This window comes from Metopolophium dirhodum, chromosome 6, assembly GCF_019925205.1.
Source record: "Metopolophium dirhodum isolate CAU chromosome 6, ASM1992520v1, whole genome shotgun sequence".
NCBI classification, from domain to species: Eukaryota; Metazoa; Arthropoda; class Insecta; order Hemiptera; family Aphididae; genus Metopolophium; species Metopolophium dirhodum.
The window spans coordinates 22,190,732-22,216,694 of NC_083565.1; the positions used below are offsets into that span (position 1 = coordinate 22,190,732).

General features: G+C 30.3%; 2 protein-coding genes across 3 annotated transcripts in view; one reads left to right on the forward strand and one right to left on the reverse strand.

Moving 5' to 3' along the window:
- Positions 1-25,963, forward strand: part of LOC132947055 (voltage-dependent calcium channel type A subunit alpha-1) — a 279,720-nt gene that overhangs the window by 58,533 nt on the left and 195,224 nt on the right.
- LOC132946816 (uncharacterized) lies at positions 1,462-7,357 on the reverse strand. Of its 2 annotated transcripts, XM_061016895.1 has the most exons (9): positions 7,049-7,357; positions 6,473-6,538; positions 3,633-3,803; positions 3,316-3,567; positions 2,829-3,256; positions 2,582-2,759; positions 2,341-2,513; positions 2,099-2,258; positions 1,462-2,028 (listed from the first exon to the last, which is right to left on the reverse strand). In XM_061016895.1, exons 3-9 carry the CDS (start codon positions 3,796-3,798, stop codon positions 1,553-1,555), a joined length of 1,833 nt encoding a protein of 610 aa, XP_060872878.1. In that variant the 5' UTR covers positions 3,799-3,803; positions 6,473-6,538; positions 7,049-7,357; the 3' UTR covers positions 1,462-1,552. The 2 variants fall into 2 exon arrangements, with proteins under 2 accessions (XP_060872878.1, XP_060872877.1); XM_061016894.1 differs by having other exon boundaries at positions 6,473-7,357.

The following is a 25,963-nucleotide window of genomic DNA, read 5'->3' on the forward strand; positions in this document are numbered from 1 at the left end:
CAATTATTTTAAATTATGGTCTATAAGTATATTTATAATTTAAAAAAAAATGGGAATTGGAATAAATTCGATCTCGCTTGGTGAATGTAAATGTGTAACTAATCACGTAGTCGTATATCCGATATATTAAGTTGAATCATGATGCGAACATCGGATCACGGATTGTATTTTGTGTGGTTAGATTTCTAAAATGATCCACAGTATCGTGAAAGTTTGTAGAAATATTGAAAAAAAAATCAACGAGCTTCTTAGCGTTTTGTGTAATATTTATTTGTGATTGGTACAAGAAATAAACACTCCAATGCTCAGATAGCAGCATGACAACTACTTTTGATTGTCAACAAAATGTTGAATTAATATTTATTTATTTATTGAATCATCTTCAATCACAATAACAATCAATATAAATCATATAAATAAATATTGATATAAATATTAATTTACGCATCCTATGATAATATGATCCAACTTGAGAATTCATCCAACGTATTGTTAGATTTCGTAACCTAATCCAACTTTTTAAAATTTAAACGTTTCTAATATTTTACTATTTTTGGAAATAACGGATAGCCGTTGCGTGGACTATATTCATAGCTAAAACATTCGATTTTGATACTGTCAGTTTTTCCACAGACTGCAGTGGTTATGCGATGTATTCGATTCGTCTTTTCTTCCGTCGATTTTATTGCAACTATAATAATATGGTCCGATGAATTTCGGTAAAATTAACTTTCTCTGTATACAGTTTCTGGGATGCGTTTGGGTCGTACCGTGTTGTACGGTTGAATTGTGGACATTTGAGATGTTTGTGTGCGGTTTCATCGCACTGAACGAAAAAACTAGGTTAAATTAATAATTCTATGAGTTGAATTAATAATAAAATTATTAAAATACGGTCAATAAAGACAATTATTAATAATACAAATTTTATTTTATTAAACTCGCAGTCAATAAATAAAGTTATTGAATTAAAAAAGAAGTTATTAATTTAATAAATTTATTTTATATATTTGGGAAGGAATCTTATCAAAATAGTTTATTAAACTGATCATGTATTTATTCATTCTATTGTTAAAAACTATTAAATTAATCATACTTCTTTTTTAAAAATTTAAATATATTTATTGAATAAATAAATTGAATTTAATTGATTTATTAAAATAAAAATCCTATTTTATTTTAAATACCAATAATAATTTACTATTGGTTTTTAACCATTTTTTTAACCATTTATCAATATTTATCATTGAATTATAGTATGGAACATACTAGGAGTAAATAATATTAAAACCACATAAACGTAGTCAAATAACAGCTTAAGTATTTAAATAACAGTTTATACAACAAGTAGTTATTAAAACATTTTATTAACAGTAAAATAATATATTCATCCAACACATCAGTAAGATAAAATTTAAAAATGTATAAGTATTTTAACTTAATTTGTATAATTAATAATAATAAAAGATAATAATGATAACATTTGAGAACAAAAAAAAGTATAAAAATTACCCCAAATTGTTAACCAATAACCGGAAACTAATACATTTAATTAAGTATTGTTTTTTTTTTCGTAAGTTTTTAGTTGGGAAATTGTTTGGTTAACTTGTATACAAGGCTTATCATAAATAGTTTTAATCTTAAAATAGTATGTTTGAATAAATAACCAAAAGTTTGAAGATTCTAGCGGATATTCAATATTAAAAACATAGAAAATATTAAAGCATATTTCAATGGCTTTTACAATGGTATTTATAATATATTTAATGCCATCGAAGTACACCATTATTTGTTTAGGATCATTAATTTCACCAACTATCAACAAGCATGGTTGAATTTTTGTATTTTTTTTAGATAATAATTCCTCCAATTCTGCACTAGTTTTTCCTAATATGACAAAACTATTTTGAGAATCTCGAATTGAAAACTTCTTCAATGAAATTTTGCCATTTTCATCTCTTGTTGTCTTTTTAGATGTTGGAATAAACACCGAATGAAGAAGGAAGAATAGAACAGCATTTTTACAATCTAAAATCAAAAAAAATCTTTAATTATAATATAATATTCTTAAAAACAAACAATATATTGAATTATTTACTTTCAGTTAAGTGTGCAGTTTTTGACATTTCATCTAATTGTTTTTTTGAACTAGGGTCTTTTATTTTTTCTTTCAGTACAGTTAATACATTTGCCTGAGATTTTTCAAAGTTTTCAATAAAATTGCAGTTAGGATACATTTTTTTGAAATCAATATTAACCTAGAAAAATATATTTTAAGATACAAAATTAATGAAATACAAAAGTACAAGACAATGAAATTTGTTAATATAAATTTCTCACAAGTCTATATCCCATTGGTTCTTTAAAGTGCTTCCAATGAAGAAAAATATTTCCCTCCTCTTTAATATTTTTTAATCTATAATTAGTTGTTTTCAACCATATTGTTTCTATTTCAGGCCATGTAAGTACTTCATGATGCAATTGTGAAATATATATACTGACATCTTCAATTTCTGGAAATAATTAAGTTATAAACATGGAAAATGCATTTAAGACATATTTAAATTTGTTATATAAATACCTATCATTTTATCAAATGATGATGATGATCGGTTTGTAGGCAAATTTGTTTCTGTTGACTGATATATTTTCTTATCAACTAGACCATGGTTTTGTAGTTGTTTGATGGTATTGAAGTACTTAGAATAAATTTTCCCTTTAGGAGTTTTATTAATGGAATCTTTAATGAAGTATATGTCCTAAAATAAAATAAACTGTATAATATTGTTTCAAAGTTAGTCTTAGTTTATACTATTGAAAACTCTTACTTTTAATTCAGTGGGGAATTTAGCAACAATTGTGTCTCCTATAACATTTGCTAAAGTAATAGACATTGATATTTTTGCTTTTATAATATGATTTATGATAGCAGTTACAATTATTGATCTGCATGAATCATTTAAACAATTATGTTGATGGAAATAATCAATTACATAGGCACACTGATTATTTTCTTCAAATACAGTTTCAAGACAAAATGATGTTTTTGACTGAGGAATAGATAAAGGTAACGCTGACGTTATTGATGAATCAGATATATTGGTCAAAGTATTTATGTCCTTTTCCGAAAACGTATTTTGCCATAACTTAAGACTTTTTTCAAATTTAATTATTATGCCAAGTGGATAAAGCAATAAAAGTTTCTCTATATGATGTACTTGCATGTTCTTTAACGCTGCTATATCAATGTAATTATCTAAAAAAATTATTTAATAAAAGTTAAAATGCATTTAAAATGACTATATAACAGTTTACCTATGCAAGTTTGATGCAGAAACACTAGATCCCATGACTCTAAGATAACTTTAACTTCATTATTTTCTATTGTTGGAAATAACATATCCATCTGTTGTTTCTGATCCATACTGATATTAACAAATAGTGGTTTTTGCCATAACTTAAGACTTGTTTCAAATTTTATTATTATGCCAAGTGGATAAGACAATAAAAGTTTTTCTACATGATGTACTTGCATGTTTTTTAACGCTGCCATATCAATATAATGATCTAAACAAATTATTAAATTATAGTTAAAATACATTTTTAAACTAGTAGGTATATTAATAATTTACTTATGCAAGTTTGATACAGAAACACTAGATCCCATGACTCTAAGAGGACTTTAACTTCATTATTTTCCAATGTTGGAGATAACATATCCATCGGTTGATTCTCATCTACACTGATATTATCAAATACATTTGAACAGTTGTCTGGTAACTGATATGATTGGCTCATTGTGACTTTAATTTAAATAGTGTAAAATATAAGACTTAAGAATACATTAATAAGATAAAAAATCAAATATCAAGAAAGTAATTAATAGGTAATTAAATTTAAAAATAAATGTATCTATTTAAGATACATGCAGTTATATCTAACTAAATACATATAATATGCATTTACATTAGAAATATTCTTTTAATCGAATCATTAATGATCCATCCAAAACTGTATTAATGTTTATTGGTGGACCATTAAAATCCTCTATTGGCATAGCTGTAGTAAGAATTTCAGATTTATTTTTGTCGATCTTATATGATTTCAAATGTTCAACATAGCAATCAACTCTAATTTGTTTAAGAATTAATATGATTTCATTTGTTGTGTTTACTAGAATAATTTCTAAAATTTCATAAAAACTAAGTTCATATGTAAATTTTGTTACATAATATCCAATTCTATACACTGTACCTTTAAATTTCAATTGTGAGTAACAGTCATATATTTTAAATGTATCCCCTAATCTGCCAGCTAGTATCTCATGGTAACTACAGTCAATTTTATGTTTATTAGCTTTAATAACATCATCATCTTTTGTCCCGTTTAATAAAAAATCTGCAAATTTTAACTGGCATTTTTTTGCTAATGATAGGGTTATATTTTTTCTTGATGTTATAGCACGGGCATACATTTTAAGTTCTCTGTGTTTCGATTCATATTTGAAACACCAAAAATGCCTAGGTGGTCCAGATTTTTGAATTATTGAAGGATAATGAGTTAAGAAGTGGTGTTTAGGTTTTAATGTGTCTTTAAATAATGTAACATAATCTAAATTATGTTTTTTTATGAGTCGTTTAAGGCAAGCTATTAAATCTTGTGTCAGCTTATGTGACATTAATATGTCAATAATCTCCAGAAAGTTTAAAAAAAATAGCCAAGTATCATCGTTATTAGGTATTAAATCACCTATCATTAAGGGTAAAAAATGAATAAAACACATCATTTCTCTAGCCGACATTTTTAAATGAAAATTTAATAAATGGTGTTTTTCAATGGTATGAGAGTTATTACCTATTTCTATGGCACCATAATTAAAATATTGTTTCCTATTATTTAGTGTTTCCAAGGAAATGATTTTAACATCTGAAATGTAATATTTAAGTATGTGGCATACATTGTAGTGACAAACACCTTCAAAAAGATCATGCATAACATCAATATAGTAATTTGTTGTAACGTGGAAAGAATCAATTTGATTCAAAATACATTCTTTGTATATACCTGTTACCTTAAAGTCATTTATTTCAACATCTGTTTGATAATTATGAACATCTCTAAGCATTGATTCATCTTCTACAGCCAAATGTTTGGTCAATGATTTGTTTACTTTGCAAAATCGACAGTAAAAATTAGCAGAAAATGACTTACTAAAATCACATATACAATTTAGACCCAAGTTATCTCCAATAACTAATCCCAAAATAAAATGCACGTTTTTTTTACCAGACGATGTGTTTATAGAAATCCCATCTCTTTCTAAGCTATTCAATTCATCAACTAAATTCTTAAAACATAAATCATTTCCAAAATGTTTTAAATCTTTTGCTTTAATTAAAGCAGCTAAAAATATTTCTGAAATTTTTGAGTTGTTTTTACTCAGAGGAAAACTATAATATACAGCAGATATAGATTGAAAATTTGCATTTGAACCTAAGGGATTGTTGATTTCAAAGTCATCAATATATATGAAATAAGGAAGAACTATTTTATTTTGATATAATTTTACTTTATCTTTCCATAAAGACCCTTGAATGAAATTAGATAAAAAACTATCATCTGAGATATTTAAATTATCATATAATTGTAATGTTTGAATAAGTAAATCATTTTTTTCATAATATTTTTGAAACTGGAATTTTAATGGAAATAAAATTCCCTTTGTATTTATTTCATCATACTCATTTTCACCAGCATGAGACACAAAATTGATTTCATTATTTATTGTGAATTGCACAATATCTGCAGTTAATTCCTTGTTAGACAACCACTTGTTCAACTTATATTCACTACCACAATACTTAAAAAGTGAAGAAATTTCAGATATAATCATATTTGTGGTTGATATTAATAAAGGATCATTAATCTTATCTACTAAAGTACCTTTGAGCAATAATATAATTGAATTTAATATTTTATCAGAAATTTCACATTGAATATTTAAAATATCTTTTCTAGAAAAGTTATTATTATTATGTAATTGAAGACTAAATTTAACAGCTGACACATTTAGAAAATCTAAAGCTTCTTTTAAATTAAAATGATTAGTATTCAACAATGGTGAAGTGATACTACTATTATTTAACATATTCATATTTGTATCAATTAATGGTGCACAAGAAGTATTAATATGACTTGGGTTTATCATGGTATTTGTCGAGGTATTTGTATTAAAATCACTATTAACTTCAGTAAGTTTAGAACTATTATTGTGTATCCTAAGTATATGCCTTCTAAGACCATTCAAATTTTGAAATGTTTGAGAACAGTTGCTCTCAGAACACTCATATGAGCTTAAAGGATCAAGAAAATGCATAAATTTATAGTGAAAAGCCAATGCCGAAAATGTATCTACACTAATTTTACAAATAAAACAAATCATAATTCTAAGTCAAAAGTTATTACTTATTACCTTTATTATGGTTTTATCTATTTAAAGCTGTATTCAATTTACAATATTTTTAAAAGCACAATGCACCTGTAAAATGGTAAAATTACTTTAGTATATTAAATAAGTTATATTATAGCCTATAGGGCATGAAACTAGTTGCATTTCCATATTTTTTTTGTTTATTGGATTTGCTGTTATAGCGATTTAAATCCAGTCCATAACCTTATAATGTACACATTTTGTAACATTACATGCATAATTGCATGTTGGTATATATATTTACTAAATTTATAAAGCATTAAGTTCCAAGCCGTAGACTAAGGGCTGTATTCATAGTTGGAGAAATAGTATTGCTAAAGCTATATACTTATAACTAAAATGAGATTCATAAACGAGATTGAGGGTTTGGCTTAAGAAAGGAAAAAGTATAAGGTAGGTACTTAAATTAAGGTTAGTCGAGACCTACCTTAAGCATTGCTTAAGTTATCATCACAATTTTTTTATTTTTTAAATTAAGAAAACTAGCTTAAGCAATACTTATTTTTAAGCATCAAATATGAATACAGCTCTAACAATATTTAAAAAATCATTACTTACCACAACACGCCAGTCAACAGGACAGGACTAAGTAAGAACTAACTATACCTATAGTTAGTTCTGTAGTAGCTGACAGCTGTATAGTAACTATTAACTAATAACTGTAACTTGTAAATTGGAAACTGACAAACTGTATATAGGTAGTAACTGTAAGAAGACAACTCGTAAGTTGCAAACTGTATAAGTAGGTAGTACCTTACGAGTAACGGCCAACTGTAACTAAGATATTGTAACACCAACGACCGACTGCAGAAGACATCAAAACAATACAGTAATAAACGATAGTAGGTATGATAATATGACGATATTTGAATCAATAAATAATATTTATACATTTTACTATACTATTTATTATTTTACCTACTTACTAAGGAAAACCCAACGGGCAACGGGTATAAATAATAATAAAACTGGCATCATTGCCATAGGTTGGGTTTTTTTTCTAAAAATCTATTTTCATTATAAACTTATAGCTCGATAAAATTATTTTCTTGAATTTAAAATAAATATTATTAATTTTACAAACTCAAATTATTTAATTAAATACAATTTTACTTGAACTAATAAAAACAAAAATTATTTTATTATATTTATACAAATAAGTAACAGTATAGGTTTTATTGAATTAATTAATCATTGTTGATTTAATAAATTCAAAATACTTGATTCCATAAAATTTTAATTAATTTAATCAAAATATCATTGAATGAATAATAATTTGATTGAAATTATGAAAAATCATTGATTGATAATTAATAAAATATATTTGTTGATTTGTATAGTATTTTTTCGTTCAGTGCGTTATGTGCTCATGGGCTTGTTGTGCTGTAACATCCTTAGAGGATGCATGCAAACTTTTTTTCATTTCGAGATAGTTTATTTGTTGAGCTTAAAAGTTAATAGTGAATTTGATGGTTTTATTAGAGTTTTATATCAATATTGCCAGTTGGCCGCCCGCATTTCACCGAGTAGGTGGAATATACAATATACATATTGGTATATTACTGTATTAGTTGTAATGGTGAAAGTCAACTGAAATGCTATCATATAACATTGTTTAATATTCATTAGTTGATTGAAATTTATTTGACCGGATGTTGTGTATTAAAGCTTAAAAGCAAACCAACGAGTTCGCTGTATTTGTTGACCAGACAAACACGAGCACAGACACCAATTTTGATTTTACAACTCGTGTTTTTTGTAGTGTCCGTCATCAACTCCATTGGACCAGAAAAATTCAACACCAAGAATGGTTCTGTGAACGAATTAGATAATATAATTGGTAGGGGAGTAAACCTTTAGGGGATCAAAAGTAAAACACTCTCGGTACTTATTAAAAAATCGAAAAAACTGTTTGTTTTGTTGTCATCCAAAAATGAACAACCGAACCGATTGAAATTGGTCGTCAAATATTTATAAATGCACTTTCATTTTATATATAATATAATTTTTAAAAAAAATTTCGTCTTTTTGTGCTAGGTATTAATTATTAATATTAATAGACATTTGACATTTTCGACTTTTAGTTTTCCTTCGATCGATGAATATAATATAACAGTTAGAATCATTATTATTATTTAAATTTGTACGCGATACATGATATAATTTTTGTTTTAAGTCAAATAGCTTGAAAATGTAATTACATTTTTTTTAGGAATTAATAATGTACTCTTTCCGACATTTGACAGTTACAATTATTTCGACATACCCCGTATGCATATATTATATTATTTATAACTGATAAAGATATTATAGTATTATAAAATATAAATTACATAATATATTATAATAAGTCCTTAGAACATATTATATAGGCTGACAAAACCGTCTCCGGTCAGATTCGTTTTTCGTACGCTACGATTGGATGTATTCATTTTATCATTGAATTCAATTTTAACACATCCATTAGGTTATGACCTATGACGAGATACACTAGAAAACTATTAGGTACACGACTTGGTTGGGTTTTTTTTTATCATTCACATTCGATTGATATTTTATACTTCAATTTATTGTCTGCTACGCGTACAGAGGATGCCATCGGATGACGATCGACGAGGGTTAAGTGAAAAACGAAGTTTCTGATGCAGACCATACGTATGACAGTCGAGTCAGACAACGAAAAGTGAATTACAACGCATATATATATTTTGTAAACTGAAAATCGAGTAAACACACGAATAAAAACTTCCGCTTTTTTTGACTCGTGTTGACAATAGTGCAGTACAGGGGCACTAAAGCAGCGGGAGCAGAAGCAACACTGAGTAAATACTTAGAGTGTTGTTATTATCACTCCGGGGTTGGTATAAATGTATATATAGTACAAGTAGTCAAATGCCTTATTCGTTGGTTTCATTCGTCTTCATTTTCTCTATATCACACATTCGGGACGATCGATACGGACTTAACTACCAAATGCACTACGTAAACAGTCGCAACTGCTCCGAGCAATTAACCGCCGAATCATATACAGCGTGAAAATAAATATAAACAACAAAACACTGGTCTGCAACTTCCTGTAGGTGGTGTATATATTATTTGATCGTTTTCCGGGACAGGCGGAGAGAGGGCGAGAGCGATAGAGAGAGAGAGAAAGAGAGAGAGAGAGAGAGAGAGAGGGTGAGAGAGAAAGAGAGGGGACAGAGAAAGAGGTACCCAAGGGCCCGTGACAATGGTGACGATGACAACTACCGGGAAAGTTTGGCGCTTTGTCGCGTGGGGGGGGGGGGAGGAGAAGAGAAAAAACGCTTCTCGTCTTAAGACATTTTCAATTTCGATATAGTAATTGAAAAAAAAAACCGTTACAATGGGAGAACTTTTCCATTTTTTGAAGCTGCGATGACAATAATGCGCCGACGTTGAGTTTTTTTCATTTTCTTTTTTATCGCTAATTGCCGACGTCGTCGTCGCCCCTTTATGGTGTAATGAAAAAACGATTTTTTTTTTTTTGACATAGATGTGTTTTATTTTACAAAAAAAAAGTAAAACGTTGCGGGCGAACGTATTTTAAAATTACATTAAACGGTGTGGACGACGTAATACAGACAGTAATACAGTGATAGACACGGTACATTAAAATATTATAATATCACGGTGTTACGAAGCATTAGTGATTTTGATATTATCATATTTTGATTTGCCGTCTGTTCTGCCAAACGTCGTTTTCCGTCGAAAAATAATTTAAGAAAAATCTACAATTATTATTACTGGGAGGTATAATATATTATTATCATTATATACGTCATTCCAATAAAATTGTGTAAAATTATGTTCGAGCGCCATCGATTTATTTCGTAATATAATAACCATATTATGTTAACTAGGTAGGTACACGACAATTGATACTTATGAAAATGTATAACGAACGGATGATTTTTATGCAAAATGTCAATATACGAGTAAGAGTTACTTCTTTTTTTTAGTGAATCTTCTATCCATTTATTATTACGACATGTTATTTGATCGTTGTAGAAATTGAAACGTTTATTAAAATCTGATACGAAATAAAGACGACGATGCGAAATGTATTTGCAAAAGATATATCTCAAAGGAAACCTTTTTTGGGTACGCGCATTGATATCGGTCAGTATTACATTTCACTTTTTACTGAAAAGCTATCAAGACATGATAATAATATAATGTCTGAATTGTAAACAACCGTGTATAGGTATTAAAGTCGAACATTTATTTATCCCTGAACATAAATAATTCCTTTGCTTGTAAATAAATCAAAAAAAAAATCAAAGTGAATTGAAAGAAAACAAAAAAACACAGGTTTGTTGGTAAGGAATTAAAATGAAAAAAAAAAAACTGTATTTCGTTGATGAAAAATAAAATACCTCGAATAGTAAAAGTCTCGAGAGCTGTATCCGCACCGAACTCGTAACCGTAAAATATGGAAATTATTCCGTATATTTTAACGTTTTGCGCCTGGTGTTGAATTTATTCTGGAACGAAAAGTGAAATGTAAGTATAACTGAATAAAATAATGAATAAGATTAAAAAAAAATGTATTTAATTTCAGCGATTAGTGGTTAAAAATGGATGTGTAAATGTGAAATTATGCAGGGCTGGAAACCAATATTGGATACCGGTTAAAATCGTTGCAACCCGAAATCTATACCGAAACCGAAAACAAAATCGAAAAAATAAATACTGAAATCAAAATCGGAAAAAATAAATACCGATAACCAAAACCGAAATCAAAATAGGAATAAATATTTTCGGTTTCAAGCCTTGGTCATTAAAATGATATAATAATAATGCAGGACTTGAAACCGATATTGGATACCGATTTCGAATACCGGTCAAAACCGTTAAAAACTGAAATTGATACCGAAACTGTAAACAGAATCGAAAAAAATCAATACCGGTAATCAAAACCGAAATCGAAATAGGAAAAAATATTTTCGGTTTCAAGCCCTGAGAATATGTCGGCGAAATTTAGATAGAACGGAAAAAGACAATTTCAAAAAATGTCTAGGAAAATGTTAGAAAGCTGTCAGACATTTCGGGGTACCCACTCATCTGTAGATGTATATTAATTTGTCTACCCTAAGTCGTGTTATATCGTACAACAAATTATACGTTGTTACCACCTAAAGTATCTTAATTATATGTTAATTTTTTGATGCGATGTACAAGTATAACTATCGACTGAATTCGTATTTACTGCTTTATTACGCCATTTTAGGTACCTACACAGTACACACATACTAGGCGTGCCACGAGCTGTCTTGTTTTTAAAAGTATTCAAGTAAAAATACAGATACTTATGACTTATCTCGAATGTACCTACTAAAATACGCATATGAACACTCAGTAAAATAATAGTATTTATAGAAACTTTCAAATTTTTTATAAATTTTTTTTTTCTTACCTTATAAATCAACTGAACCGATTGTCGGAGCCCAGAAAATCAAATGATATTGCCGGTAGACTGGCACTAAATAATACAATTTAGATATAAGAGTATGGGACGTCACTTGGGTGACTCCGTCGCACTATGTTGTACTCTATTGTACCTTAGACTTTTAGTGGCTAATGGACAGTGCACACCGTCTGGCGCGCCATTACATTATTGCTATTAATTATATTACCTACTGTAAATTTACTCTACGTACATATTCATCATAAACAATAATTATAATAATGTATAGTACGGATTTTCAAATACACCAACTTATCGGCCCCAACACCGATTTTCATGTTTTACGTAAATTACACCGTATCAAGGTGTAACTATAAAATACTCATATAATTTCTTTGCCGAAGATTTGATTTTTCCGTTGAGCATAATTTACAGTAAAAAATATACTTACTATTATATACATTCTCAATATATTTTATTTTATATTACGTGATTAAAATTAAAATAGAAAATACATAAACTAAAAAGAACAAGTATTTGATTTTAAATACAGATAGATACTTTAAGAAAGTATTTAAAATACTTTATCCGAGTACTTTTTTCAAAAGTATTTGAATACTCTTTTACTCAAGTACTTCACTCAAATTACTCCGAGGTAGGTAGTTATATGATTAACTATTGAGCAGAATGCTACACGTTTTTACCGGTTGGGAAACATTATCATAATACATTGAAAAATTCAATCGTAGTTTAGATTAATTATATTTACACTGGGAAATTACGTACACACTTATCGTTTTGTATACAGTTGTTATCCTACAGTATAGTTTGTTATTTGTTTATTTTTGGTTTCATAATATTACAATATAGGTCATATTATTATTAAATAGTATTGTTATAGTTGTTACGCGCATAGTGTTTAAAATACTTTAAATGCAGTAAACACAATCGCCAAATTATATTATTTAACAATTAATATAAATAAAAAACCCCTTATGGGAATATCTCGATCCAAAATTTATCCCTCGAAAATTCGCCACTGGTATAGGTGGCGCACATCACAGTCATCCGTCTGAACACTATTATACTTTATACCGTCACACGGTGGCGCAATTGTCTTTCAATACTAAATACTAATTGTATTTATTAAATGATACACGTGTGTGTAAATAGATATAATAAATACTATACCTATACCTACTACCTGTAAAATAATTTCTTTATTTTATTAAATCTTAAAGTTTCCCTGATCTTAACGTCATCTAACTCAGTGATTATAATATGATATACCTACCGTATTATGAATACATTTCTTAACATTATATTGTAATGATCGTCGATAATAATATTATAATAATGATAATATTATCGGGTTGTAAAATAACTATATTAAAACTATAAAACTATATAACTATATTAAACAAAGCAAAAACTACATCACAACGGGCACAGACCCACGAAGACCAAAAATAATGAAATTTCTAAATACCACTGATGTAATCAAATGTAGGTATAGGTAGCAAAAATATTATAAATGTTATTATTTGTAAAATGCAAGACGCATGTATTTTATTTAAGAAACACAATATTATGTAAAATTTAACGACAGGCTACCATTATTTTTAAATAAAATAAATTAAAATATATATACATATTAAACGCGTGGTCCCCGAAATCGACCCACCGGCATAATTGTTATTATAGCCTGGATCGTTGTATTTATATTTATATTTTTTTTCCAAAAAATCGTTCAAAACTGAGCTTGGAGTCTGCGCCGAGGAGAGCGGAACCGTCGGACGTTGACGCTGTAACAATAACATAATATTGTGCAATTAAAACTCGGCGATCGAAATGTCAGTCGAATAACAAGTCGCCGTTTTGCCGATATTATTATGTCGACGAGCGATAGCTGTCGTTAGCAACAAGTAGCTGCTGCAGGTGGCGGATCGGCGCAGTGTATAACGTCCTGAAAACGTCAACGGTGCTTGGCAGCGAAATATCCGCGATTAAATATTATGCGGTTTGACGTAAAACTCGTGTGATTAATATGATACGTCATCGCGATGATATTATTATTATTATTGGAATATTGTCAGGCGTCTGTCGTTTCGCATGGCCTACACATTATATTATATTGTATATTACCTGTACACGCAATGTATATGGCGATCGATCGATCTCCATGTACAACGATAACGCGGTTTGACGTGACGTACTTACACCGCTGTAAGTTGCTATACGCCTCGTAATATTATAATAGCTGCACAAGTGTAGTAGCATAAGTTGTAGGTGGTTATCGTACCGCTCGAGATTTATGTCCCGTGAAACCGCTTCGATTCAAAGTCCACACGGCGACGATAGTGACGGAAAAAAATAAATCCTCCAGTCGTTATTCTTTGAGTTCTTATACATGTACGTTTTTCCGAGTGAAATAAACTTTTATCTCCTATCGGATCTGCAGATCCGTAGTTCTCACTGCGAAACGGTCGTCCGTGAATTATTATAATATCGTCATAATTAAATGGGTATAGTAAATTTTGGAAAATATAATTTCACGCGTCACATAATTACCATATCGGTTTAGTACTTGCTCGATAAATAGTATACCATCGTATTATGTAATAATATGTAATGTCATGTACAGTAAATAAATCTGTTGAAGCTCGTTGAGTTTCAGTATAATTATATTATCCAGATCGTCATAAACCTGTGATCTGTTTGTTCTTATAATATTATTATAATGCAGGTACATTGAACGGCAGTCGTTTACCGAATAAAAATAAAAAATTATAACGGTCTCGGGAACTCGATGTAATATTGTAAATTATTATTATGCACCTATAATAGCTTTTGGTTTTTTTTAATAGAGTAAAATACATGAGTATAAATGCATATATTATTTAAGCAAGCTCTAGCTCTGGCGTGGCATAGGGGGACATGGGGCTGGTCATGGGGTAGGTGGTACCTATCATTGTAAATTCAATATTGATTTTTTTTTTTTAGCATTGAGTTATTTAAATTGAAACGCCGACATGAATTTTTAAAAAATAAAACTATTTAAATGTGGTTATATTGTCTCGTATATCAGCTGTTGATATACATTTCAAATATTTCTGTCATCCGCGTCTACATGATGTTATTGTCACCTATATAGTAATCTGTTTTCGTGCGTAAACCGTTATTGGTTAATCTATGTTTAAAAAACCATATCAGAAAACGATATCGAACGAATATTTGCACAAAATAATTACCTTATCAATTAAATATTGGACGATGAAAATAAAAATGGTAGCGCAAATTGAGCCAATAATAATCAAGTATATATGCGCGGGAATTTTACGCGCATTTCAATAAATAATAATATGCAATACGATGAAATGTATACGATTTTTTTTTCGTCCGATCGACTATAGCTGTAGGTAGTCACTTCAAGAGGTCTGCTGCAAGACATTAGCCCTTCCCGTTCAACGTATTATGCACAACGTACGTTATTATACGCATACGGCATGCATGTATCACAGATAATTAAATTCGTTCTGACGATGCATATAATATTATAAAATAAAATATAATAGATACTTCATGTAATAACATCGTACGTGTAAACGTTTCTAATTAATGCAAGTGTATTAATTGTCTGATTTGAATATCAAAGGAAAACCGATACGATCGATATACGATATTAATATAACATGTTCCAATGCGGACTCGCATGATGATGATGATGAAAAAAAACCGATTCATAATTATTATTATGTTCGCGACGGGGCTGAAGTAAAATATTATTATAATATCGCTTCCCTTCAGTGATCCGGTTAGTGGTTATACAGACTCCCCGACGCCCGGCGAGCATATGATTATTATATACATATTATATTATACATTATACCTACGAGGTAACTGCAACCTGTATATTATAGGTATCCCGCGGTACACATAGAAATTACAGCAGAAATATATTATGATATATTTTGTAAATGAACCGTAGGTATTAATATTTATACGGTCGTTTTGAATTCTATGCGGCGGATGGATTTTGAATTATAATAATATTATGTGTATACATCTCTAAACTCTATTATACTATATAATATTATATTACACAAAACGATGGGGGGTTTTTTTTTTAAATTCATACTCGGGTTCTATATAATATGTATAATATAATGGATGATCGATATAGAAGGGAGGTGGGCCACCGCGTTTTCCCGTTTGCCCGAATTGAAAAACGGAAAACACGGTGGCTGATGCTGAATATTATAAAGTAATATCGTAAAATATTGTGTTACGATGAGGAAAACATATTATAATTCCGACGAATCGACAAGGTATAACTAGGTATAAGAATAATTAGTCGAAGCTTGGTACTCATCGCGCCGTGTTATTTAATGAAAAACAAATTTTTATGTCGATATTTATATTTAAGTGTTATTTGATTTGTTATTTATTTAAGCACGCTACTATGGATGTTGTTCTTCTGCAAGGAAAATTGAGAAATCTCGTAAATATGTTCTTGGATATAGTGCAGTGACAAAATATCCATAGTAACTATATTAGGTGTGCTACATTTTGTGAGGAATTTAATTAATTAATTTTCGTTGTTGTTGTTTGTATTTGTATGGCATTATAAAAAATGTTACGAAAATCGATTAGAAAAAAAAAAATGTAACCAGCCTAAAAACATAATATCTACACCTATGCTAAAAAAATTGACCAGTTTACTGGTTTTCACATTGTATTCAAATATATGTTAGTGAAGGGGTATTGCGCACCGACGCGTTGAACCTAAGTCGGACCAGTAAATAGGTAACAGAATATACAATATATAACCATTTTATTTTTATTTAATAATAATAACAATAACATTTTTCGTCCAAGAATTTATCGTGGTCCTCGCGCCCGGAATTTTAACGGAAAATGTGTTTGGATCTTTCAAACGGCGATGTTATCAAAAAACGTCGTATTTATTACTATTTCCCATGCGGACTCGTAAAATGAGGAAATCGAATTTTCGCTGTTCACCTCCCCTAGAGACTGGCACCACGGTTTGCGGTCATATTCGATGTAAAACGACCTCGTTTTTTATAGGTTTTCGCGGTACCCACATTTGATTGGATTAATTTGTAAAAACGTATCACAGTATTATATATTATAATAGAATTAACACTGAGCTAAACACAAATATTGTCAATAATTTTGGCAATGGTCGTCGCTGAAATTGTTATTATTGGACGAATATACAATATTCTCGTCTTAAAATAAATTGTTTTTTCCCACACAAACTTAAATATATTATAGGTTATAATATATCATAACATAGAGTACCATTTTCAGTAGGTAGATATATTCACAATAATAATTGTATCAAAGTAGTTATTTACAACGAAGGTCACGGTAAACGCATATTGTATCGGGTAGTTTAGTAAATGGCAATAGATCGTAATCGTTATTAAAATATTATATATTGAAAGTTTTTTTTTTATTCGATCGGTGTCGTTATATTATTTTGTACGACTTTTCGGTGTTCAAGTGAGAAACAAAATAATTTCTTTTTATCCACTAAAATCATGCCATCCGAATCCAGCACACATAAATACATTACATTACAATACATATTTTGAACGATACGAAAACTTTCACGTTCCGAATGAAATTAAGTTAAATTTCGACTATTAAATCGACTCGAAAATGGGTTTGAGATTGTTCTCGTTTTCGTCTGTCATCATACCAAGACACGCTTCAATTGTGGCTGGTAAAATAATGCGAACGGGCAGGAAACAATTACAAAAAGTACCTAAAAGGTTTATACCTACCTGCATTTGTTCGGTATAAAGTTTGCCCCGGTTCTTATATATAGCTGTATAGACGCAATATTATAATTTCACGAGCTACGGTGGAGTAGACAAAACAAAAAAAAAAAATCGTTATTTTCAGTTTATGCGCAAATATTAATTTAATGTATTTTAAAAGCTATTAGCGCAATTGTTTCGAGGGTAATAAATACGAACTCTTACAAAGACGTCCCGCAGCTGAAGACGACTTACTTACTTTCTATTGACGATTATAGAAACATCATAAAATATACCTAGTTCAAAGGCAAGCGCCGTTTAAATGAAAACGTATAAAAAATAATAACAAACGGAATCGACTGTAGTAATGCCTAACCGTTTTAGTACCTATCTCAGAAGGATATTATTGTTAAGCGGTAGGTAAATCATTTTCCATTAGTTAATTGTTTGCATGATAAACGATTGGATTAGAACGTATATAGCAAACTCAATTAAAATCTGCAAGCACAGTAACATAATAGGTAAACATAATATCCAGCAGCAGCAACAACACTAAACATATACATAATAATACGCGCATTATAATATTATTATCTTCGATGACAATGTTTCAGGCCTTTACGCTGTTTAAATCGAATATAATAATTACAATTACTATAATCACTGCAGCGTTGTCGTGTTTACAATCGGTCCATTATTGTGTTATAAACTTTTTTAAATATTAGCTCGCAATAAGTCCATAGAGATTTTAAAAAGTACATTCTCATAAAGTTAGCAAGTTAGTTAGTTATTATCATCTGATTTTGCGGTTAATGTTATTCACCATACACTCTAACATAGAAATAACAATCGACCGTGCGAGTATAACTCGTCGTCATATCATAATATTGTAATGTTCACCCAACTAGCTTCATCAGGGAGACAAACAGCTTTTATTAAATTAAAGCGAGCTGCTTTATCTAGATTGTCGATTTCACACACACGTTTTCCCGCATAATATTAATTAATGTTCGTATCGATGCTGTTGATTTTTTTTTTAAACATAAATATGTTTTTGGGCTGAGTACAGATATTTTTATTTTTCGACCGATTTCCATCACCGTAAAAGCGAACAAAACGTAAAAATTACCTAATTCTCACTAGGTAGGCATATATATTATAATCGATGGTTACTTATCAATTCATAATATTTATGATTCATAAATTTTCTTCCGACCGTAAAATATCGAATAGCGTGCAGCTACTTTTGTCATTTGCCTTTTTTTCGTCTATGTTTTGTTCTTCGCGTTGCTGTATCTCCCTGCACATCAGCCGTATATATATATATTGGGCCCCTAGAAAACGCCTATCACGATATACGGTTCGCGGGTATAGATCAAAATACATATTATTATTGTAATTATAATTTAATACAATATACCGCAAAGGCATTTCCAGCATATCGGTAACTAGTATGTTATACCTACTACTAGGTATATGGTATACGCACAACATATTACACTGTTCCGCGAGTAGCGAACGGCGTGTATATGGTATAATATAATACTATGGGCATGAATACATTACATACGTCACAATAACGTACGATGTTAATTATTGCGATATTAATACGTTGTGTAAAATACGAATGATAATATTAAACAGTTATTATGCGCATCGTATCGCTGAGAAATACAGTTTCGCGATCTCCGGTCCGCTCATAAAATAAATTATAACATATTATAGGTAGGTTATAATATAGTAGAATATTACAGTAGGTTTACTACCTGGGGATAAAATATGGAATCGAGATGGGCAATAATCCTGCACCTGCGGCGTTGGACAGTAATGTTATTATATAGTTACTTTTTTTTTTTTCCATAAGTGATAACTAATAATGATTGCGAACAGAAATAAAACAATACGCGATCGTGGTTTAAATATTACGTTAATATCTGGTAATAGCCACACACTGAAATAACGGGTTCGATCCATATTCCAACTCTAAACCTTCCTCGATTCGTCAAAATCGATCGGTCGAGTATTTTTTGACTCGATGAGCTCTGAGCCGTATACGCATTGAATTTTATCTGTAATATTTTATTTTACCTATAATATAAAATCGAACGTGTCCCGATTGAATAGTCGATCGACGTAGAGCCTAACCCATGATAGCTGGGGACTTGACATTTTGACAGTACAACCATGTAACAGTTCACTAGGTAAGAAAGGATTTTCCGAAATTCGCATTTGAAAGAGGTGCTCACGCGCAAGGATTTTGAGATTTACACCTACGTTGGAAATTGAAAATATTTGTTTTCTGTTTAGAAATCGTGGCCATTGTGTTGGTTTCAGACCAAACAATAGTCGTAGCAGTAGAAATTAATATTATTTTTTTTTATATAAATGGTCGTTCCGGGTTAAACCAATTAAAATTGTCGATATAATCAAATGTAATTTTAACCTGAATTTTATATTTGGTCAGTATATTATGCGGTAGTTGGAGTAAAATAACAACCGCATCTTTCAACTAGCAGTCGCAGGTCATCTACTCGTAAGAAAAAAAGTTACTTATTTGTCGAGTATTTGTTTTTAGCATATACACCTCGAACGTACATTTTGCCTCTAAATAGCACCAATTACTTAAACAATTTTAAATTTGTATAGAAAAGCTTTATTTGCCCACATAACAAAATATAATTATATACAATACAGAAGAGTATATCCAATCATAATAACTATCATATATTATTTGTAACCAATGGCAACCGCGATACTCACGAGCATCGGTCCTTTGGTCAAGGCGAGGAGCAATCCTCGGCCTACAGCGATTCGGTGCTATATTGCTAAAAATAACCGACGCCTTTGTTTCGCCTATAACTATAATGTTATAATAATGTTCAACAAAATATAATATTGAACGAGGAGGAATTCGGTCCGAACGAATCGACATAACATCTAATGGTTCGGCGCTATAAATGTCCACAATTGCCACATCTCATGATTTTTTCCACAAGCCTTTTTGTGTAATATATAGAACTGCGCAGTTTAACACTGATACGATAGGAAATTAATATGAAAAAAAATTAACCGACAAAGTGAACCTGTTGATGATCTAGATATTATGACGCGTAGTCTGTACAGCAGTTTACACAAAATACAAAATACTTAACCGAAACCATTTTTCCTACCTGCTACTGACCGCGATTACCTAGATATTTATGTATATATTATATTATAGGCTCCGATCGATAACCAGACCGTCGAGGGGATTAAAAGTTTTCAGTGGACGGCCGGCTGTGTCATTAACAAATTAATAATTACTTAGACATAGGCTGTTGGCATTGCAATCTGAATAATAATATTCAGCGATACGCGACGTATAGTATAAAGATGTATAGAAAGTGCATATTGCATAACACTCAATCCAAATGGAATTTACACCCGTCGGGCCTTTGATCCAAAACTCTTTTGTCAGTGCACAGTTGTTGTCTGTGATAATATTATGAAGACAATAACGAAGTGCTCGCAAAGCGAAGCGTATTATAGTATAATAGAACTTTACTGTCGCTCGACGTAGATGTGAAAAAACTATTAGAAGTTTCGGATTTTACGACGATAATTTGTCACGTAAAACTTTATATATTATATTATAATAATATATAAAACGTATACACGTTTGGTCTCCCGAGCCAAATTTATCAAACTAGACTTTTATATTACTTGATTAGTCCATTAAAATATAATATATATGTATTTCTTGTGTGTACTTATATCTAAGTAATACCACGCAGCAATACCATTGTTGTTCCATAAATCAACCGCACGAAGCTCAATTTAATGATACATCATAGGTTACTTAAACCTATGCATAGATTTAAGTCGTGATGATCATTAATAATTCATTATTAATAAGTACCTTTGTACCGGATGATCCATTTAACGTAAGACAATGATTATTATTTCTATAGGTATTAACGTTTTTTAAATAATTTTTTTAATGACCGCACATAACGTTTTAATTTCATATTTCAAAGCAGAATATTTTTCTGATTATTTCGATACATAAAAATCGAATTTAAGACGGGTAATTTTTTAGTTATATGTATTTAAAGTTTAGAAGAGTTGCTCCACTCTCCTAACTTGAAATATTTATAAGTTATAACTCATAAATTACTCATCCTAAGTGCGATTGTCATGTATCGAAGTAGGTACTTGGAAAATTATTCTGATTTGGAATAAGAAATCAAAACGATATTATGTTGTCATTCATAAAAGTAAAAAAACTGATAAAAAGAATATATATTTTTTAATAGGAACTATGTGACATTTTTTTTTCATAATCGTTAATACTTTTTGAAACAATGGTTGTCTTACGTTAAATGGATAACTGCAGAACAATTTGATATTTACAATTCTATTTGTCATACAATAATATTATAAGTAACGTTTGTCGCTATCGTCAAGTCATTTTAATTAATGTTATTATTATTTTTTTTTTTTACAGGTATGTTTAACCTACGGAGGGACGTTTTACGTCATCGCCTGACTTTACGTGTACGGCTCGACGATGAGTAGTACGCCGCCACGTTTGTTAATACATTTACGACTTAAACAATATATTTTGCCTGCTAAACTCTCGGACAGCAATTCCTGCTCGCACGAGGTTACACCTTACAAGCGTAATATATTATAATCCGGTAGGTACCTATTACCTTTGTGCTACGTATAATGCACCTATTTGATGCCTAGATAATTTACATTTTTATGTCTTATCGTGTAAAATGCAATTCGTTTTATACCCGTCTGTTTGAGGAACAATAATTTAAAAAAGTTTTCGACTGTTGAGGAAAGCATATTATACATACCTATATAGGGTCCTCGGGCGGATAGTAAACGATATACAATTAACAAAAATGACGTTATTATCCCGTCGTTACCAAACACTTATTATAGGCCACCGGATTTTATTTTTGAGGTTTATACATTACGTCACCTACCTATAATCTCATTCGTCTATTAGTCGTAAAAAACTCGATAACATCAAAATATCGAATATTATTGTATTATTTTTACTCAATCGACGTATGTAGAGCGACAACAATTCGGTAATAAACGACCGAGATTTTGGTCGTTAAAAGTTACAAAAGTTTTAAACTCACGTGGTAATTAAATTTTTAACTACCTATATCGTACGAATCGGGATTTTTATATTTGAAGCGCTGTAGTAAATTTCGTTTAAATCATTATAATATTATTACGATAATTATAATACTTTATTACGATAATTTAATACTGAGTCAAAACTAAAGACTGTGAAATTTACTTAGGTGACCATTTTGAAAAAATTTTATTTATATATACCTATTACCTACCAAATATTGAATAATATTATATAATATTATACGTCATTATCGCATACACTGAAAAAAAATCTGTTTTAAAAATATTCGTACAATTTATATTTTTATTAATTTGTTCTGCGTTGAATGTCACGCTTGCTTGTAACAAAAATGTTTATATCTTAAATGTTCATATTAAATTAATTTAATGTTCATCGTTGCATAGTAATACAATTATCCATGTTTATTCAATCACGTAAGCTGCTGGAATATAATATAACACATATTTTATTAAATAATATATATTATGTATGTAACTAGCCGAGTTAACTATTTAAAGAAAATAGTAGACAACACCTAATAAATTATTGTAATAATTATAGTAAAAATTAAACAACTTAATTATAAAATATTACATCGAAAATAACGAAATTAATATATTATGTATTTTTATATTCAGTATACAATTATCATTAATTATATATTGTGAAAATTAGTGTAGGCACAAAATATTAAACCATTAACAGTTGAAACTTGCAGTGTAAACGACCATAATAAGTGTTTTACCGTCGAAAGTGGGAAATGAATAAAACATGATTATGGTTCGACCTATTGTATAATATGATACCCTGCAGATGGGAAAGTTTCAAAAAAAAAAAAATAAAAAATAATAGGGTTTAATTCTTCTGTATGAAATCGAAACTAATTTAATTCTACTTAAACCCTTTGAAAAACCAATATTATGACGTGATCGCTATACGGAATTAATACGCTAAACGGGTAAAATACAAACACACAAAACTTCATCGGTCACTCAACGCATATAAAACGCATAAAAAAAAAAGTACCTAATAATAAAAATTTTTTGTTTTTAAGACATCTGAACAGATCGCCGAGTATAATATTTGAGTGCAATAGCAGCTGTAGAGTTCGACCCAGAAACGATCAAGTCACGAAGTTTCTACACACGCGCAGTAATTTAGGAGAGGGTGGCTTTAAGATGTCCAAGTTCTGATTATATGTAAATATTTAATCATCTTGGTCATATTTTCCTAAGACTCACGAAGACACATATTTTTTTATTTATCAGTTGTTAGCTTACCCTCCATACCTCGCCCGAATTAATGGTGCTAGTTAAAATAAAATGATATAATTTGTTGTCCTCTAGCTGGATATTTTCACCGTTCTCCCGGTGGCCATTCCACTTGTATTATGTTTGCGTATTCGCGCAGCCGTGTTGGTTTTGCACATAAAACTTTCACAAAACGCCGACAAATCAATCAAAAATGTCGTGGCGCTTTACTCTGTACGTCGATATATTAATAGGTATCCCCGGTATCACCGGTATCGGATATCAGTCGCCACCAATAGGGTTCGATATAATATTATAATAAGTGGCTGAGCAGTGAGCACCTTCTACTATAATTATACCTATATACAGCTATGACAATCGTTGTCTGTCCTATTAAAACTACCCACGACTGTACTATACTGCTGCCCTCGGTAGGCACATAGGTATAGGTAGGTATATTATGTACTATCAATATTATTGTAAATTGTGAATTGTAATTATATCCGTCTACGCACAGACTCGTGCACAGCTGAACCCATTACGTCACGGTTTACACCATCATCGCGGCGCGGACATGGATTTATACGTATATATAACAACGTATATATAGATATATTTAGGTGATATATCTCGCGTGTATTAAGTGCGAGATGGTGCGATGAACGAAAACGGTAATAAAAACCTCACTTAAGGTATAGGTAGTTGTAGTCGCCGCGAACTTGGACGGTTCGTTTTTCGTGTTTGTTTTCATTATACCGGAGAGTCTATATAATAACGTATTACCTATATATATACGTATGATGTACGCGCCAGCGTGTCTGTGGCCGTACACTTTTAAATGTATCGCAGGGCAGTCGCGTACAACGAGAGTTCGCACAACGACACGTTTTATGGTCGTGCACAGTCGTCGTGTATGATCGATAAGCTCGAGTAATTCGATTTTAATAGACATATTAAGCATCGCCTACACCGACCTTCACGTGTAGCACCGGGGCTCGACGATGAAAACGAATAAAAATTAATGTAAAACGCGATGACAAAACGTATTCGGCGGTTCGTGCGAGCGGTGCGCGGCAGGTGTGATGACCTCGCGGTGAGTACAAAAATATGTAACAATATTATTAACGATAATAAATTATCATATTATAATATGGTAGTGCCGTATCGATAGTATCCTAACCTCGGTGTTTACCAAACCTAACCTGATCCGACCGGATTTAATTCAGTAGGTAAGTCGGGCGTACAAAAAATGTACGGAAGATGTGCGGTCGGAGGACTGCTGCAGCGAGTATAGTGTGAGTAACCGATAGTGACGATTTTGAAGTATCGAAAAAATTACGTTCTTGATAACGACAGCTGACAACGTGCTGCTGTATATTATATGCGTTTGAGATTTGTATAATATCTAGTCATGAGTATATGATATTTGTAAAGTCTAAGTTTTTGTTCGAAAAGAGTTACGTTACAGGTTACGTTCTTATCCTATAAAATATAACGCCCTTGTTTTTATATTAATACACAAAAAATATTTTTTTAGTATAACAACACACACCAATAAATGTAGATAACCATTAAAAAAATATTATTGAATTTTTAGATATATATTATGATGATAATAATGTATCAAAATATAAATTTTACTTAAATTAATAACATTAAAAAGGTGGAAAAGTGGGTACCGCTCTGCTGTACAGTAGTTGTAATGGATGTGTTATATTTGAATACAATGATAAACCATTGTTTACGAAAAACGATTCTGAGTGGTTAACGTAGTCCTTATAATATTTTTATTTTTTATTCGTTGCTATGGTGATAAACAAAGCGTTAGAAATTAAAATACCATTTTTAGCGGTTTTTCGTAAT

What these genes read in the sequence shown, in the direction of transcription:
- LOC132946816 (XM_061016895.1), bottom strand. Translation starts at nt 3,798, where the DNA reads ATGAGCCAATCATATCAGTTACCAGACAACTGTTCAAATGTATTTGAT. An exon ending in AATTCCCCACTGAATTAAAA is followed by an intron (nt 2,760 to 2,828) that starts GTAAGAGTTTTC and finishes ATTTTATTTTAG; the next exon opens with GACATATACTTCATTAAAGA. An exon ending in AACCAATGGGATATAGACTT is followed by an intron (nt 2,259 to 2,340) that starts GTGAGAAATTTA and finishes ATATTTTTCTAG; the next exon opens with GTTAATATTGATTTCAAAAA.